Raw genomic sequence first — 17593 nt, forward strand, 5'->3', positions numbered from 1 at the left:
GTCTCCAGTGCTGGAAAAATTTAGAAATGTTTCAACTGACCCCTTGTTGGCCTTCCCATAGCCACATGGGTCAACGAGGAATGTTGAACGTTGCCCGGTTTCAATGTTAGGTAGACCCCCGTGAGCTCTCCACGTCTATTTCTTGGGGCTTAGTGTTTTCAGAGAATACATGCCCCCCCCCCGGCCACACATTCGGTCCAGTTCAACAACAGTTGTGCTTACCTCACAGTGACAACCGACCCCCACTCCAACGTCCACGTGAGCCGCGTCGGAGACTTGGAGGACCAACTCAGCGTCCGATGGAGCGCCCCACCAGCCCTCAAAGACTTCCTCTTCCAAGCCAAATATCAGATCCAGTATCGAGTGGAGGACAGTTCGGAGTGGAAGGTGAGGTGCCCTGAGGTTGTGGGGGGGACGACGACGACGAATGTGTGTGGAGGGTCAGGTCAAGGAGGGTCGGCCACCAGATTGACAAAAACTCTGTTTTTACCATAATTTGGGCGCCATTTTGGATTTTCTACTAGGAGGTGATAAACACCCAGACGTCATCGGGATTTTCTGCTCCACAGCAATAAACTTAAGTCGGTCCCTGGTGACCTACCACAGGGATGAGTTGACCCAATCTGTGGAGTCTTTGCGGATTTTATACCAAGTTTTATACCAAACGATACATTGGGATTGGCTGCCTGGGATCGCCTGAGCCACAAGACTAGAAGGATTCTGGGTAGAATCCTACCTGCGGGACCGCCTTTCCCCGTACGTTCCCCCGAGAGCACTGAGATCTGAGTCGCAGGACCGGCTAGTCCCCCCTGGCCCTAGGGATGCCAAACTAACAACTACTAGAACTAGGGCGTTCTCCTTGGCTGCACCAATATTATGGAATCAGCTCCCTCATGAGATCCGTGCTCTCCGGGATCTCTGCCAGTTCCGGAGAGCGGTGAAGACGGAGCTATTCCGCCAAGCATTTAACAACCCAGACTAAGCATGATAGCACTTTATAGTTGCCGCCATGGATATGTTGTACTGTGTGTAAATTACGATTTTATTGTACTGTTATAGATTGTTTTAGAGGTATTGTTTTCTTGCTTCGGCGGGAGGGCGGGATAAAAATCAAATAAATAAATAAATAAATAGAACCACCTGGCTCCAAACGCCTGCCATTCCATCCGCCACCTCAGATGAGGAATCTGTTCCCATTCTGCCGGGTTCCTGGTTTGAGCCTCGTGGGGCCTCATGTGGGCTAGGCCTCAGCCTGTGAAGTGGGGTTCTCAGCTCTGCCCCTTTCCCAGCAGGTGGTGGACAACGTGGGCAACCAGACCTCATGCCGACTGGCAGGGCTGAGACCGGGCACTGTCTATTTTGTCCAAGTCCGTTGTAATCCATTCGGTATCTATGGCTCCAAGAAGGCCGGAATTTGGAGTGACTGGAGCAACCCGACAGCGGCCTCCACGCCTCGGAACGGTGAGTGTTTCCCATACCATATACCATGTAAACGTATACCATACAAAATAATACTGGCTTTAAAAGGGGGTTAGACGGATTCGTGGAGGATACGTACATCAGTGGATGGTGACTAAGAAGAAGAAGAGGAGATTGGATTTATACCCTGCCCTTCACTACCGAAAGGAGTCTCAGAGCGGCTTACTCCTTTCCCTTCCCATCCCCACCACAGACTCCCTGGGAGGTAGGTGGGGCTGAGAGAGCTCTGATAAAAACTGCTCTTTTTTGAGAACAGCTCTGACAGAACTATGGCTTGCCCAAGATCATCCAGCAGGTGCAAGTGGAGGAGTGGGGAATCAAACCCGGTTCTCCTGGATTAGAGTCCGCGCACTTAACCACTACACCAAACTGGCTCTCTAAAGGGAACCTCCACGTTTAGAGGCAGTCAGCCTCTGAATCCCAGAGCCAGGAGGCAAGATCAGGGGAAAGCCTCGCCCTAGGCTTCTCAGGTCCCCCTCGGCTGCTGGCAGGGGGTGGGGGAAGGGTTCCCAGCTCCAGGTTCGGGATTTAGGGGTGCAGCCTGGGGAGGCCAGGGACCTCACTGGGGTACAATGCCACAGAGTCCACCCTCCAAAGCTTCCATTTTCTCCAGGGGAACTGATCTCCGTAGTCTGGAGATGAGCTGTAATTCCAGGGGATCCCCAGGTCCCACCTGGAGGCTGACATCCCTATAAATTCAGCTGCTCTGCCCTGTTGCTGGACCTCCAGAGTAACTGGTTGACTACTGTGTGAGACAAGGTGCTGGACTGGGTGACCACTGGTCTGATCCATGAGGGCTCTTCAAAGGTTCTTATGAAGGCCTCGGCCTCTATGTCCTGTCAGTTTGGCCCTCCAGGGCAACCAGTTGGCCACTGTGTGAAGCAGGATGCTGGACTAGATGGACCACTGGTCTGATCCAGCAGGGCTCTTCTGATGTTCTTATGAAGGCTTTGGCCTCTCTGCCCTGTTGTTGGCCCTCCAGGTGAACTGGTTGGCCACTGTGTGAGACAGGATGCTGGAGTAGATGGACCACTGGTCTGATCCAGCAGGGCTCTTCTGATGTTCTTATGAAGGCTTTGGCCTCTCTGCCCTGTTGTTGGCCCTCCAGGTGAACTGGTTGGCCACTGTGTGAGACAGGATGCTGGAGTAGATGGACCACTGGTCTGATCCAGCAGGGCTCTTCTGATGTTCTTATGAAGGCTTTGGCCTCTCTGCCCTGTTGTTGGCCCTCCAGGTGAACTGGTTGGCCACTGTGTGAGACAGGATGCTGGAGTAGATGGACCACTGGTCTGATCCAGCAGGGCTCTTCTGATGTTCTTATGAAGGCTTTGGCCTCTCTGCCCTGTTGTTGGCCCTCCAGGTGAACTGGTTGGCCACTGTGTGAGACAGGATGCTGGAGTAGATGGACCACTGGTCTGATCCATGAGGGCTCTTCAAAGGTTCTTATGAAGGCCTCGGCCTCTATGTCCTGTCAGTTTGGCCCTCCAGGGCAACCAGTTGGCCACTGTGTGAAGCAGGATGCTGGACTAGATGGACCACTGGTCTGATCCATGAGGGCTCTTCAAAGGTTCTTATGAAGGCCTCGGCCTCTATGTCCTGTCAGTTTGGCCCTCCAGGGCAACCAGTTGGCCACTGTGTGAAGCAGGATGCCGGACTAGAGGGACAACTGGTTTGATCTAGCAGGGCTCTTCTGATGTCCTTTGTACTCTTCCTGTATAAATTTAAGACAAAGTATCAGAAACACGCTAAAGAAGTGGTGGCCAAATGGGCAAGTTTACACCATCCGAGGACGCGACCGCCAGCTTGTCGTTCCGCCATCTGGCCTCAGAGAGCGGCGTCAAAGGTCTGGGGCGAGGCCCGCGCTCTCCGCCAGGTGCTTGGGCTCACGGTTCCCTCGCGGCGGGCTTTTCGGGCACCCTTCCAGCTCGCTGTTTAGGGCCGCCGCCTCCCCTCGCTTCCAGAAATCCGAGCAGATGTCAGCCCGGAGAAACCAGTTCCGTGCCAAAGCCAGACCTGCGCTGCCTTCGGGGAAGGAAGCGAAGAGCCCCTGGAGAAAGCCTGACCTCACCGTATGCCCGGCACCTGGATTTCTTGCTCTGGAGCCAGGCTGACGGTCTTATTTCCCAGCTGGGAGGGCCGTATGCTCCTGGCCCTGAAAGTCACGTCAGGTTCTCCCTCCATTCGAGCCACGTAACGTCATCTTTTCCCTTCTGGCCTCTGGGATGTCGGACTGGACGGGAGTGGGGGGGTGTCATTTGCCACCTTGAGGAAAATCACTTCTGCAACGGATCGAACGTAAATTCCATACTGGGCCAGTGACGTCACAGCTGTGGCTGGGTTAATGGGGGACCTGGGGGGGAGAGTCACCCGGTTGGCTCGGCAGACAAAGGGGAAACGGTGGCCAATCATCTGTTTCGCAAAAGAGGTCAGCCACCAAACCGGCATGTCTGCGGAGTGGAGGCTGGTCTTTGTGAAAAGCAGAAAAATTGACATTAAAGGTTTGTAAGAGGCTGGCTTGCAGAGAGTGGAGGCAAGGCCCTCCCCATTGCTTGTCCCCAGCACCTGGTATTCTGAGTCAGACTGCCCCTGAACATGGAGGCTCAATGTTAATTATCAAGGGCTAGTTAGTGAACGGAAGAACCAAAGGGAATCTCCATATTCAGAAACACTAATCCTCTGAATCCCAGAGCCAGGAGGGCCTCAGCTTCTATGACCTGTTTTGACCCCCCAGAGGTACTGGTTGGCCCCTGTGTGAGACAGGGTGCTGGACTAGAGGGACCACTGGTCTGATCCAGCAGGGCTCTTCTTGTGTTCTTACCAGGGGGAAGCCTTGGCCTCTCTGCCCTGTTGTTGGCCCTCCAGAGGAACTGGTTGGCCCCTGTGTGACACAGGGTGCTGGACTAGATGGACCACTGGTCTGATCCAGCAGGGCTCTTCTTATGTTCTTACCAGGGGGAAGCCTCGGCCTCTCTGCCCTGTTGTTGGCCTTCCAGAGGAACTGGTTGGCCCGTGTAAGGCAGGATGCTGGACTAGATAGACCAGTGATCTGATCCAGCTGGGCTCTTCTTATGTTCTTATGAAGGCCTTGGCCTCTCTGCCCTGTTGTTGGCCCTCCAGAACTGGTTGGCCAATGTGTGAGACAGGATGTTCGACTAGATGAACCACTGGTCTGATCCAGCCAGGCTCTTCTTACGTTCTTATGAAGGCCTTGGCCTCTCTGCCCTGCTGTTGGCCCTCCAGAACTGGTCAGCCACTGTGTGAGACAGGATGTTGGACTAGATAGACCACTGGTCTGATCCAGCAAGGCTCTTCTTATATTCTTATGAAGGCCTTGGCTTCTGTGCCCTGTTGTTGGACCTCCAGAGGAACTGCTTGGCCAGTGTGAGACAGGATGTTGGACTAGATGGCCCACTGGTCTGATCCAGCAGGGCTCTTCTGATGTTCTTATGAAGGCTTTGGCCTCTCTGCTCTGTTGTTGGCCATTCAGAGGAATTGGTTGGCCAGTGTCTGAGACAGGATGCTGGACTAGATGGGCCACTGGTCTGATCCAGCAGGGCTCCTCTGATGTTCTTAAGCATTTTGCTTAAGTTAGAGAGAGGAAACAAAGCGGCTTATAAAATTAAACATGGGTTCCTGGATACGGAGCATGGTTTCTGGGGCAAGGATTTCTGCCCTGCAGAAGGTAAACTTTCTTGCCTCCCCCCTCCCGCAATAGCCTGAAATGCCAAGATTTGCGGGGGTGGCATATCAGGCTGCTATGGGAGAAGAGATACAGTTCTACTCTGCAGGTGGAAATCTTTGCCCCTGTGGAAACTCTGCGCTGGATCCAGTCCATGGCGTGAAGACAGGGCAAAGAGAGAACTTTGTTCTGCTTCTCCCATGACTCCAGAATTCGGGCTCACCTGAGGGGTAGTCGATTCAGGGCAGACAAAAGAACGTGCTTGTTTGCATGATTCAGAACTCGTGGAACCCACTGCTACAAGATGCGACAGTGGCTGCTGAGCCTTGCGTGCCTGTATGTGTGTTGAATGTGCCTTCAAGTCGCAGCCGATTTAGGGTGACCCCTCGGAGTTTTCAGAACAAGAGACGTTCAAAGGCGGCTTCCCATTGCCTGCCTCTGTGTAGCGAGCCAGTGTCCACTCTAAGCTGAGTTAGTGTGAGCTAGCTCACAGTTCTTTCACCTCCGGCTCACCCCATTTTTCTCTTCGCTCAGGAAGGAGGGCTCCAGAGCAAACTGATTTATGCAGTAGCCAAATCGCTCGCTCACCACTTTAATGCCAGGAGCTCACAAAGTAGAATTTTTGCTCGCAAGACTCCACAGCTTAGAGGGAGCATTGGTAGCGACTATGAACTTCCTGGGGGGTCTCCCATCCAAAAACTGACCCTGCTTAGCTTCCATAATCTTTTTTTTTTAAGTACCCGAAGGTACACCTTTATTGTTTTCTTATATACCTACACACAGACATAAACAACTACAACAAACAACATATAGGCCAAGAGACTTATTACAATTTGTTACTACATCTACACCATCGCTTCATTGTTCTCTATCATTTGTTAATATTCTCTAGCTCCATTATTTTATATTGCTACACACTCCAATGTTAATTTTGCCGTATCAGCTTAATCTTTAAGTCCATTCTCATTGTACCAATCATATAGTCTCTTCCAGATTTTTTGAAATGTCCATTTCTTCGTACCTCTCATTTCCATGGTTAATTTGTCCATTTCCGCCGCTTCTAATAGTTTATTAATGTATTCTTGTTTAGTTGGTGTTTCTTGGGTCTTCCAATATTTGGCATATAATATCCTTGCTGCCGTTGACATATATACAATCAAGTATCTATCCGTTTCCTTAAACTCTTTCGGAAAGATATTTAACAAAAGCAATTCTGGAGTAAAGGGGATGTTACACCTTACTATTTTTTCCATCATACAATGTACCCATTTCCAAAAATCTTTGGAGAGATCACATAACCACCACATATGATAAAATGTGCCTACCTTGTTTTTACACTTCCAACATTTATCTGAACACTTACTACTTTGCTTTGCTAACCTATCTGGCGTAACATACCATCTATAAAACATCTTATACATATTTTCTTCTTAGCTTCCACAATCTGATGAGTTCGGGCCAGCCGGGGCTCTCCAGGTCAGACGCCTTTAAAAGGAGATTAGACAAATCAGGAGAGATGTTGTGGTGGATAATTAGCCGTGATGAATAGATGGAACCTCCATGTTCCCAAGCAGTTTACCTGTGAATGTCAGAGGATGGGGAACAAACCGTAAGGAAAGGTGTCGGCTTTCCTGTACAGCTTGTTGGTTAACTGGACCACCTGGCTGGACCGGGAGGTGCTGTAGACGCCATACGTTTTGTTCCTGGGCATCCACTCTTCAAAGCTAGACTGTCGCTATCCGTGGAGGTTCCACGGGAATCAACCTCCTCTCTTGCCCGGTGAGCCCCTCGCCATTCCTCACCCATCTCTCGCTCTTCCCCAGGACGCGCCGCGGGTGTCTGTGAGCCGAAGAACGGGGAGCACAATAACACGCTGCGCCGGGAACTCAAGCAGTTCTTCGGCTGGATGCGCAAGCACGGCAGTTCGTACGGCTGTGCCAACCTGAGCATCAAGATGTACGACCAGTGGCGCGTCTCTCTGCAGAAGTCGCACAAAACGCGGAACCAGGTAGGTAAGGAGATCCTCAGTTCTCCTTCTTTGCAAGGGGGGAGGGGGAGACCTGTGGCGGTCAGTGTTCCCTCTAAGCTGAGTGAGTGTGAGCTCACACATTTCTGTCCCAGCTCTGGAAGGAGGGCTCCAGAGCAGTGTTCCCTCTAAGCTGAGTTAGTGTGAGCCAGCACACAGTTTTTTAGCCTCCGGGTCACACATTTCTGTCTCAGCTCTGGAAGGAGGGCTCCAGAGCAGTGTTCCCTCTAAGCTGAGTTAGTGTGAGCCAGCACACAGTTTTTTAGCCTCTGGCTCACACATTTTTGGTCTCGGCTCAGGAAGGAGGGCTCCAGAGCAGTGTTCCCTCTAGCTGAGTTAGTGTGAGCCAGCTCACAGTTTTTTAGCCTCTGGCTCACACATTTTTGTCTCAGCTCAGGAAGGAGGGCTCCAGAGCAGTGTTCCCTCTAAGCTGAGTTAGTATGAGCTAGCTCATCATTTTTAGCCTCCAGCTCACACATTTTTGTCTTGGCTCAGGAAGGATGGCTCCAGAGCAATGTTCCCTCTAAGCTAGTATGAGCTAGCTCACAGTTTTTAGCCTCCGGCTCACACATTTTTGCCTTCGCTCAGGAAGGATGCCTCCAGAGCAGTGTTCCCTCTAAGCTGAGTTAGTATGAGCTAGCTCACCATTCTTAGCCTCCGGCTCACACATTTTTGTCTTGGCTCAGGAAGGAGGGCTCCTGACCAGTGTTCCCTCTAAGCTGAGTTAGTGTGAGCTAGCTCACAGTTTTTTAGCCTCCGGCTCACACATTTTTGCCTTCGCTCAGGAAGGAGGGCTCCAGAGCAAACTAATTTACGCCATCGCCAAATCGCTCGCTCAGAACTTTAATGCGAACAGCTCACAAAGTAGAATTTCTGCTCACGAGACTCCACAGCTTAGAGGGAGCGTTGGTGGCGATTAGGAAAACAATCAAGCCCGAGAGATGACTGGTATTTGACTCTACGGCTTTGTCAAAAAACGACATGTTCTGGTGTGCTGCAAAGCGGGACAACACTTGAGGGCCGGTAAGTCTCACGGGTTGTGCTGTCAGGCCGAGTTATTACTTTCACTCTTTTGTTTGCAAGAACTCAGTCTTGCAAAACAACCCGCAAGAGTTTACTAGTCCTCAGCGTTTTTCCGTCTTTTCAGGAACTTGGCATTTCAGGACAAACTGCATGGGTGTCAGACTCCTGGGCAAGTTACTCTCAGCCACACTGTCTTTGGCGGTGAAAGGGTTCGTTGAGATATAAACAACTTCCAGGCCTTAATGGTACTGTGTCAGTTCTGAAGTATTTGGCGGGTACATGCAAAGATATAGGTAATTCAAATTAGGAGGTAACCCCTCCTAAGCCCCATGCAGATGTCACATTCACCCGGCCTAGCTCCGGCGTTTCTAACCCCCCTTCCTTCACATGGGAAATATATGATTCCATTACCTACTATGCTAGCTGGCACCGGAAGATTCAAGGACCTTTCTCTGTGAACCAGAGAAAGGCTCTTCTCAAGAGTTACGCTCAGGGCTCTTTTTGTAGAAAAAGCCCAGCAGGAACTCATTAGCATAACAGGCCACACCCAACAGCAGGAACTCATTAGCCTATTAGGCCACACCCCTGACAGCACAGCTCATTAGCACATTAGGCCACACCCCCATGTTACCAGAAGTGTGGTTATCCAGCCACACCCACCTTTTGCTTGTTATTCTGTTTACCTTGTTTGTGGTCAAAACCCGGGGCCTTTTTGTAGCAGGAACTCCTTTGCATGTTAGGCCACACACCCCTAATGTAGCCAATCCTAATGAGTTTCTGCTGTTGGGTGTGGCCTATTATGCTAATTATTATGCTATTATGCTAATGAGTTCCTGCTGGGCGTGGTCAACTTGGGAGCCAGCCGGAACTCCGTTCCTGTGCGTTCCTGCCCAAAAATAGCCCTGGCTTATGCTCCTATGATAAAGCAGTCACACACTCCACACACACCCTCCTGGGGAGTTCCCTTCCCCCCCGGCATCCATGGCAAACTGAGCAAAGCGAAGCGAAGCGAAGCACGGTTTGACGACGAGTTACTAGCCTTCAGTGTTTTCCCCTTCACTATGCTTCCCCCTGTGATTAAACCCAAACAAATGGTGACCATATAAACTAAACTTGCTACTCCAGTTTGGTCCTCACATCTGTTAAGTACAGAAAGAAAAGCCATTTAACCAATAGAAAGCTGTTACCTTTATTCTGCTCTATGCTAATTCACTGCCCACCCTCTACCTATATGTATGGAGTGGTTAACTTCTATTTCAATGTATCTGAAGAAGTGTGCGTGCATGTAGAATCACAGAGCTGGGAGGGGACATCCAAGACATCTAGTCTGACCCCCGGCTCAATGCAGGATCAGCCTAGAGCATCCCTGACAAGTGTTTGTCCAGCCACTGCTTGAAGACTGCCAGGGAGGGGGAGCTCACCACATAAGAACATAAGAAAATGAGAGACGCCAATGTTGGATCAGGCCAAAGGCCCATCCAGTCCAACACTCTTTATCACACAGTGGCCAGAAATACCAGTGCCATCAGGAGGTCCACCAGTGGGTCCAGGACACCAGAAGTCCTCCCACTGTTGCCCCCCCCAAGCACCAAGAAGACAGAGCATCACTTGCCCCAGAGCCCCTATCTATACCTTGTGGCTATCTATACAACCTCCCTAGGCAGCCGATTCCACTGTTGCAGAACTCTGACTGTAACAAAGTTTTCCCTAAGATCCAGGCGGCACCTTCCCGCCCTTCATTTAAACTCATTATTGCGCATCCTCTCCTCTGCTGCCAACAGGAACAGCTCCCTGCCCTCCTCTAAGGGACAGCCCTTCAGATACTTCAAGAGAGCCATCCTGTCCTCCCCCCTCAACCTCCTCTTCTCCAGACTGAACATTCCCAAGTCCCTCAGCTTTTCCTCAGAGGGCTTGGTCTCCAGGTTGTGGAACATGAAAACTTATACCTGGGATAAAACTTCGTTGGTCTTAAACCCCCTCCCCCCACACCAAAAAAACCACCTTGAATAAAACTTTGTTGATCTTAAAGGTGTCACTGGGCTTGAACTTTGTTTCGCAAAAGAATTATTACTTCGAAGAGTGAACCCCTTTCGTTTGTAAGAACTCAGCCTTGTAAAACCATCCTCAAGAGTGACTAGTAAAGGTAAAGGTTCCCTTGCTCGAAAGCCAGTCGAATCCGACTGTAGGGTTGCGGTGCTCATCTCCGTTTCAAAGCCGAAGAGCCAGCGCTGTCCGAAGACATTCCCATGGTCATGTGGCCGGCATGACTAAACACCAAGGCGCACGGAACGCTGTTACCTTCCCACCGAAGGGGTACCTATTTATCTACTTGCAATTTCTTGCTTTCGAACTGCCCTCAGTATTTTTCACTTCACAACACACCCGAATACAAGTCAAACCAAAATCAAATCAAATACCTTTAATGGCAATAAAATACACGGTGTGATAAAATATGAGCAGGGAGGCGTTACAGAGACAGCAAAATGAGGTAGATCATACAGAAAGCTTGTTATCTATCTTTAACCGCTTCAGCCAAAAACCTAGCGACCAGAGCTGTAATGTCCGGGTTTGTGTCATTTAATAGACATTGGATTATTCTGTCATTGTTAACATAATGTTTAGGGTATAGTGGAGAGGAAAGGAGTTTCTTACGTGAACCTGCATGCAGTTGACATTCCAAGATAATGTGATGGATTGAATCTATTGATTTTAGAGGACAGATACATTGCCTTTCACGAGAAGGGACTTTGTTATACCGGACAAAGAAGAAAAAAAGGGGAAAAAAACTGAACCTAAACCTAGAATTCAGAACCTTAAAAGGTTAGTCAAGAATAGAAGAGGGCCAACTCTAAAAATCTAATTATGAAACATACAAAAATATACATGATTGTATGTATTTTTGCATATCAGCCAACATGTTCTGTCTGTATTAGACCTCTGAGGAAGGCCTGCAAAGGCCAAAACGCGTTAGGTCTATCTTATTAGCCCTTGTATGTTTTTATATTTGTATATGAGGCATGAATGGGCCCTTGTTTGTTATTTTAATTTATGTTGAGTAAATACATGTATATTTTTGTATGTTTCATAATTAGATTTTTAGAGTTGGCCCTCTTCTATTCTTGACTAACCTTTTTAGGTTCGGAATACTTTGTTATACTGACCAGTTAATATTTTTGAGGGGAAAATATTTAGTCGGGTGAGTGTAAAAGCTCTTCGATGAGAAGGGTGATCAAGGTTGTAAAAGTAGGAGGCCATTTCCCCTTGCTGGATGGAGAGGTTTCGTTTGGCCTGGGAAGAAAAATGAGACCGCAGAGGATTTAGGTTATGAAATTCTAGGTCAAGAAGCCTTTGTTTTATGGTTCGAAAGACAGCAGATTCAATTGAAGGGCAGGAAGAAATCGATTGAATACAAGTCCTTTCGGGTGGCTCAGAACCCGCCAGGAAGTCCTGCCCTCAAAACCAAAAGTGGATTGAGAGTTAGCGAGGGGGACGACCCCCGCCCCCATACATCCACAGAGATACTGCTGTCCTTTTGGCTCACAGATCTTCTGAGAACAAGATTTGGCATTTGAAACAGCCTGAATTTGGGAGCACCTCAAATTCAAAGGAAACAAATGGCTTGGGCAGGCCAGGCCCACAAAGCTATCTAGATTAATTCCGATTTGCACAGTATCCATGCTCAGTCCTGTGGCCATATTTATGGATAGGCAGAGATTGGGTGACAGTCCCATGCAAGGGGCTCCAGCACTTGAACCCAGAACCTTCTGGCCTGTAGTTAGAAGTCTGCTGCCCTTGCAGGCTCAGAAGTGAATAGCTGTATATAAGATTGGCTCCTGTAATAATTCAGTAGTATCATTGTTGGAAAGGCAAAATGGGCCTTCCTTGGAAGGTCACGAGCAGGCAGTCCTGACGGCAGTCTGCCCCTGGCATTTGTTTGCCACCTCTGATATACTGCCTCTGAGCATGGAGGTTCCATTCATGGCAAACCAGGCCCGTAGCCAGGATTTTGTGGCTTGTGGGGCAATTTTTTTTTCTCCTGGTGGGGCTGAAGTTCTCAGTGCAGAAAGAAAAGCCATTTAACCAATAGAAAGCTGTTACCAGGATAGATCTCTAAGTTGCAAGCTGCCAGCCACTTTAGATGACAGTTCTCAGCTGCTGCAAGTTAATCACTTCTGCCAGCCTAAGCAACAATCCTGACAGCAGGCTGGCAGGTGGGGGGTGATGACTTCTATAGTCAAGAAAGTTAACACTCAGGCAGAAAAACTCTCTTCAAGGAGACTGTTTTCTTGACACAGAGTTAGAAGGGATCCTAGAGGTCACCTACTCCAACCCCTTTGCTCAGCGTGGGAATCAGTCAACTACAGCACCCCACTCTGCTTAAAGGAGCACACACCTTTAAAAATGTTTTTAAATGATTGGAAAAAGCATTTACAGGAGAAATCCTTGTGGGGCTGTGCCTTTAAGAAAGGGGGCGGAGCCCCCCAAAGCCCCACCGTAGCTATGGGCCTCTGGCAAACAAAGCCTGTCCTCTTCTCTCCCAGAAGGCTGTGTGAATTGTCTCACCAAAGGTCAGTCGAGTCCAGATATAGAGCCAGGAACAGCTGTTCGGGACTGCAGCTCGATGAGGCCATGGCTGAATTTTTTACATGTCCTCCAACCCTCCAAGGTTAATTTTGGGCCTCCGGCTGCCCTTCTCTCTTCCCAGGTCCTATCCGGCGATAAATCGTAGCAGAGTTTGAAGCAGCAACGTGCCCAGCCGACAAGGACTGTTCAGCAGTTGCAGGGGCCGGTTCTCCTTCCTGGCGGGACAGGGAGTCGCAAAGGGCTTGTCCTGTCGCAAGCAGCTGGCGGAGGAATAGGGTTGTTTGTGTGCCCGCTGGCTCCGACAACAAACGAAGCACTGACCTTCTCTCCTGGCACCGTCACGGCCTGCTTCCTCCCCCTGTCAAGTGGCAAGGGGTGGCACCCCTATCCTTCTCCCTCCCTCCCAATAAATCTTTGTCCATCAACGTTTCTCCTCCACCAGCACTTAGGAGAACGTTAATATCTCCCAACTTTTCCCGTCTTTGCCTTCTTGGTATCTGCCACTAGAGGGCGCATTTGCTATGAGGGCTGATCCTCCCTCCACCAGCCCTCCAAAGTACGTTCAGCGTCCCGGCCAGTGAAGTTCCGGAGGTTTTGAGGCCCGAAGTGTGGGTCAGGCGGGAGGGAGGCAGCTAAGTTATCTCCTGACATTTCAAGTGGACTTCTTTTCTTTCTTTTTAAAATAAATACGATTAATTAAAAAAAAAAAAAGTCGTGTAGTCGTTTTGTGTTCACGGGTTTGTGAAGGCCTGTGACCTGCTGCTGTTTTGTGGGGCCTGTGGTTGTTGGAGCCTCTCGGACTCCAAAAATCTGGTGCCGGGAGTTAAATCTACAACACACACCCTCCTCTGGAGGAGGCCACAGGAATGCTGGTCGAAGAATAGCCCTGCTGGTTCCGACTTAAGCGGCATCCTGGACTACATGTTAAGCCTGAGGAACTCACTGGCACAGGATATGGTCACTAGATGCATTTAAAGGAAGACTAGACAAATTCAAGGGATGTGGAATGCTGTATTATAGCCTGATCTTGTTAGATCTCAGAAGCTAGGAAGGGTCAGTGCTTGGAAGGGAGACCGCCGAGGAAGACTCTGCAGAGGAAGGCGATGGCAAACCACCTGTTTGCCTTGAAAGCCGCTTCTTGGGGTTGTCATAAGTCAGCTGTGACGTGACAGCACTTTACACACACACACAATTTGTGCGAGCAGGGGGTGCACCCATGACAATTAGCCATCAATGGAGCCTCCATGTTTAGTAGTAGTATACCTTTGGATATTAGTTGGATTTTTGGGGGGTATTTTTTAATGTGTGTGCATGGTGAGCTGCGGTGGCTCAAGTGGTTAAGACGCTGAACTGCAGGCTGTGGAAGGTCAGTAGTTCAGCAGTTCAAGACCCGGGTGCCGCAAGACAGGGTGAGCTCCTGTCTCTAGTTCCAGCTCCTGCCAACCTAGCAGTTCGAAAGCAAGAAATTGCAAGTAGATAAATAGGTACCACTTTGGTGGGAAGGTAACAGCGTTCCGTGCGCCTTGGTGTTTAGTCATGCCGGCCACATGACCACGGAAACGTCTTCGGACAGCGCTGGCTCTTCGGCTTTGAAACGGAGATGAGCACCGCAACCCTAGAGTCGGATTCGACTGGCTTTCGAGCAAGGGAACCTTTACCTTTACCTCTGGTGACCTCTGGTGACTGACCCTTACTGGGGGCCTGGAGGATATTCAGAGAGGTGGCTGAATAAAGCCTGCCCCCGCCTTTGGTATTCCAAGGAGGTCTCCCATCCGAGTACTTCCCAGAGTCGACCCTGCTTCGCTTCCGAGATCTGATGAGGTCGGGCTTGCCTGGGCTATCCAGGTCAGGGCTGGATACTATTTGTTGAGGGGCATCGACGTACTTTGGCCCTTAATCCCTGCCTTTGAGGTTTCACAGAACATCTGTCTGGCCACTGTGGGAAGCAAGCAGCTCTGAGCCAGCCGGATTAGCCTATTTATCCAGCAAAGTTCAGCGAGCTGCTGCCGGGAAATCCACAACTCACCCCTCTCTCCCGCTGTTCGTTGCCTGAGGCGGATTCCCACTTTACAAGGAGGCTCCATCTCTGTTTGGATCCTGCCCGTCCAGACGAGTGCTTCATCTATTCCAGCATCCCTTGTTCTGCAGTGGCTGGAGAACCCACAAGCAGGATGTGACGCTCCCCCCCCCCCCCCCAAATTTGGGGGGGTTGATTCACCAGATCCCAAGCCTGGTTACCTTTCAGGTGTGCTGTAAGGCCGACCTGTTTGTGGGGACGATCTCAAGGGTACATTGGCCCCGGGTTGGTTTGATGTCAATGAATTGGACAAAATGTTCTAGTTGGGCGAGATGTTTTACTTCTGCGAAGAGTTTAGCCATGTTGGTCTTTGGTAGAAGAGCTGGATTCGAGTCCAGTCGCACCTTAGGAACCAACAAGATTTTCGGGGTATGAGCTTCCAAAGGTCAAATCTCCCTTCGTCAGAGACAAGCAGGAACAAAGATCCCAGAGTCCTTATATCCATTCCTTCTTGTAGCTGACGAAGGGTGGCTTTGACTCTTTGAAAGTTCGTTCCTCGAAAATTTTGTTGGGTCTCTCAGATGCGAATGGACTTGAATCTTACTTCTCCTGTGGTTTGTGACCTGTCTTTCTGGGGACGGTGGACGGGCCCCTCCATCGAAATAGATACATAAATTGTGACGTTCCCCCGTCACGCCCCTCCTCTCTCCCAGGAAACTGACAGGGGCCTGGAGAAAACGGATTCCCCTTGAAAAGAAAGACAGAAATTCATAAGAAGAAACTGATTTATTGGAGGAGGAATGGCCAAAAAAACTCCCCATCACCTGGAAAGATAAAGCAGAACTCCATATCCCCCTCCCTCTCCCCGGTTTGGACCCAGTGCAGACAGTGAGAAAGTGAGTCTACTCCGGACGTGGTTGGCGTGGGTGCTTTCGAAAGGCTGTCGCCGTGGCCAGCTGGGTTTCAGCCACCCTTGCCGGGGCATCAGCCCTGTGTGCGAATCAGCTCGATCAAAGGCTGGTACAAAAGGGTAGGGCCAGGGCACGGGGCACTCGGGCCTTGGCAGAGTCTCACCCCCCCCTCCGCACGCGCAAACGTACCCCCCCCCCCCCGCTTCGCCGCAGCCAGTCCCTCGGGACGCCCCGTCAACCGCTCTCTTCCGAATCGTACTTGAAGTCCTGGAGAATTTCGCTGATTGCCTCGATGGTTTGAATTAGCCTGCGTGAGCCGGATGGAAACGATAAATAAAGCCGCATATGGAGGCGATTAGTTGCACTCGAGAGTTCCCCCCCCCCCGCCCGTCCCACCACCCTCGCAGCTCCGACGCTTGTTTATGAAACGTTACTAGAGGCAAGCTGAGCGAGGGGATATGGGGGGGGGGAGCTGACAAATTAAATAACCGACACTGAAAGATCTGGGGAATGGGGAAGGTGAGGCAGCCTTTGAAGACCCGTCTGGAGGCCCTTTCTCCAAAAGGAAAGCGGACATGGGAATCCAACCTCTGTGCCACAAAGTTGCGCCCCCAAACTGTGTGTCCGTGCAGGGAGGGGGCCTCCGGTTTGGCGGCAGGAGGCAGTTGGTTCTCATTTACATAAAACCCCACCCCCAATTACCAAGGACCAACCCTGCCACTGGGAGAGCTGTCCAAACATGGCTCTCAGTGCTATGCATTGTGGGAAATTAACTGATGCTGCCAAGGAGGATTATGGGAGGCTCGGTTTTCATACCGTCTTCCCTCCTCAAAAAGTTCACAGCCGCCTCACAGGGCCAAAAGAGGATACCAAATTGCTCCCCCACCTCCCTTCCGCCGCCGGAAGAACAGAGCCAAGGACCAGGAGTAAGCGGAAGATTGGTGGCCGGGGGTGGTGCAAATATGGACCCCACCTCAAAGCAGGGGACTCCCCTGTTAAAACAGCACCACCCTAAAAAGTTCACATTCGGCCACCCTTCCTTCCCATACGGAATTTTCCAGAGGGACTCTCCTCCCCTGCTTCTCCATTTTTGCTTGGCTATACTGTCCGTGGGCACCTTGTGGCTGTGAGTTCCACAAGGCATTCAAGGGACTATGTGAAAAAGCACCTGGCAGTTCACACCTTGTGGTGTATGCCCCCCACCTCTTAATGTGTCTCTGTTCCGAGTGAATATCCCAGCCCCTTTCTGCACATGCAGCCTGTTCACCCCAATGGGGAGGGACTGTGGCTCACTGCCACAGCCTCTGCTTGGCATGCAGAAGGTCCCAGGTTCAATCCCCGGTATCTCCAGTTGAAGGGACCAGGTAGTAGGTGATGAGAAAGACCTCTTTGCCTGAGACTCTGTAGAGCTGCTGCCAGTCCAAGTAGATAAGACTGAAGTTGATGGACCAAGGGTCAGATTTAGTATAGAAGAAAAGATTGGATTTATACCCCACCCTTCACTACCCGAAGGTGTCTCAGAGTGGCTTACAAGCTCCTTTCCCTTCCCCTCCCCACAAGAGACCCTGTGAGGGAGGTGGGGCCGAGAGCGCTCTCTCGAGAACTGCCCTTGAGAGAACAGCTCTGAAAGAACTTGTGATTGACCCAAGGTCACACCAGCAGCTGCATGTGGAGGGGTGGGGAATCAAACCCGGTTCTCCCAGATTAGAGTCCGCACTCCTAACCACTACACCAAAGGGCAGCTTCGTGTGGGAGGGACTGTAGCTCAGTGCTTGGCATGCAGAAGGTCCCAGGTTCAATCCCCGGCATCTCCAGTTAAAAGGTCCGGGCAGGAGGTGCTGTGAAAGACCTCGGCCTGCGACCCTGGAGAGCCG

General features: G+C 50.6%; 2 protein-coding genes across 4 annotated transcripts in view; one reads left to right on the plus strand and one right to left on the minus strand.

Annotated features, from left to right (window-relative positions):
- Positions 1-13447, plus strand: part of CRLF1 (cytokine receptor-like factor 1) — a 50736-nt gene extending 37289 nt beyond the window's left edge. The window contains exons 5-8 of one of the 3 annotated variants that reach the window (XM_015425929.1): positions 230-387; positions 1290-1461; positions 6982-7170; positions 12913-13447. In XM_015425929.1, the coding sequence (XP_015281415.1) occupies positions 230-387; positions 1290-1461; positions 6982-7170; positions 12913-12929 (536 nt within the window). In that variant the 3' untranslated portion in view covers positions 12930-13447. The remainder of the gene's footprint in view (positions 1-229; positions 388-1289; positions 1462-6981; positions 7171-12912) is intronic. The other 2 variants (XM_015425927.1, XM_015425928.1) reach the window with 2 other exon arrangements.
- Positions 13448-15604: 2157 nt separating this feature from the next.
- LOC107122789 (chromosome unknown open reading frame, human C19orf60) overlaps positions 15605-17593 on the minus strand; it is a gene marked incomplete at its 5' end in the record, with an annotated part of 31286 nt that continues 29297 nt past the window's right edge. Inside the window, one exon of the mRNA XM_015425926.1 lies at positions 15605-16026. Within this exon, the coding sequence (XP_015281412.1) occupies positions 15954-16026 (73 nt within the window). The remainder of the gene's footprint in view (positions 16027-17593) is intronic.

This window comes from Gekko japonicus, unplaced genomic scaffold (assembly GCF_001447785.1).
Source record: "Gekko japonicus isolate JY-2015 unplaced genomic scaffold, Gekko_japonicus_V1.1 scaffold3325, whole genome shotgun sequence".
Classification (NCBI taxonomy): Eukaryota; Metazoa; Chordata; class Lepidosauria; order Squamata; family Gekkonidae; genus Gekko; species Gekko japonicus.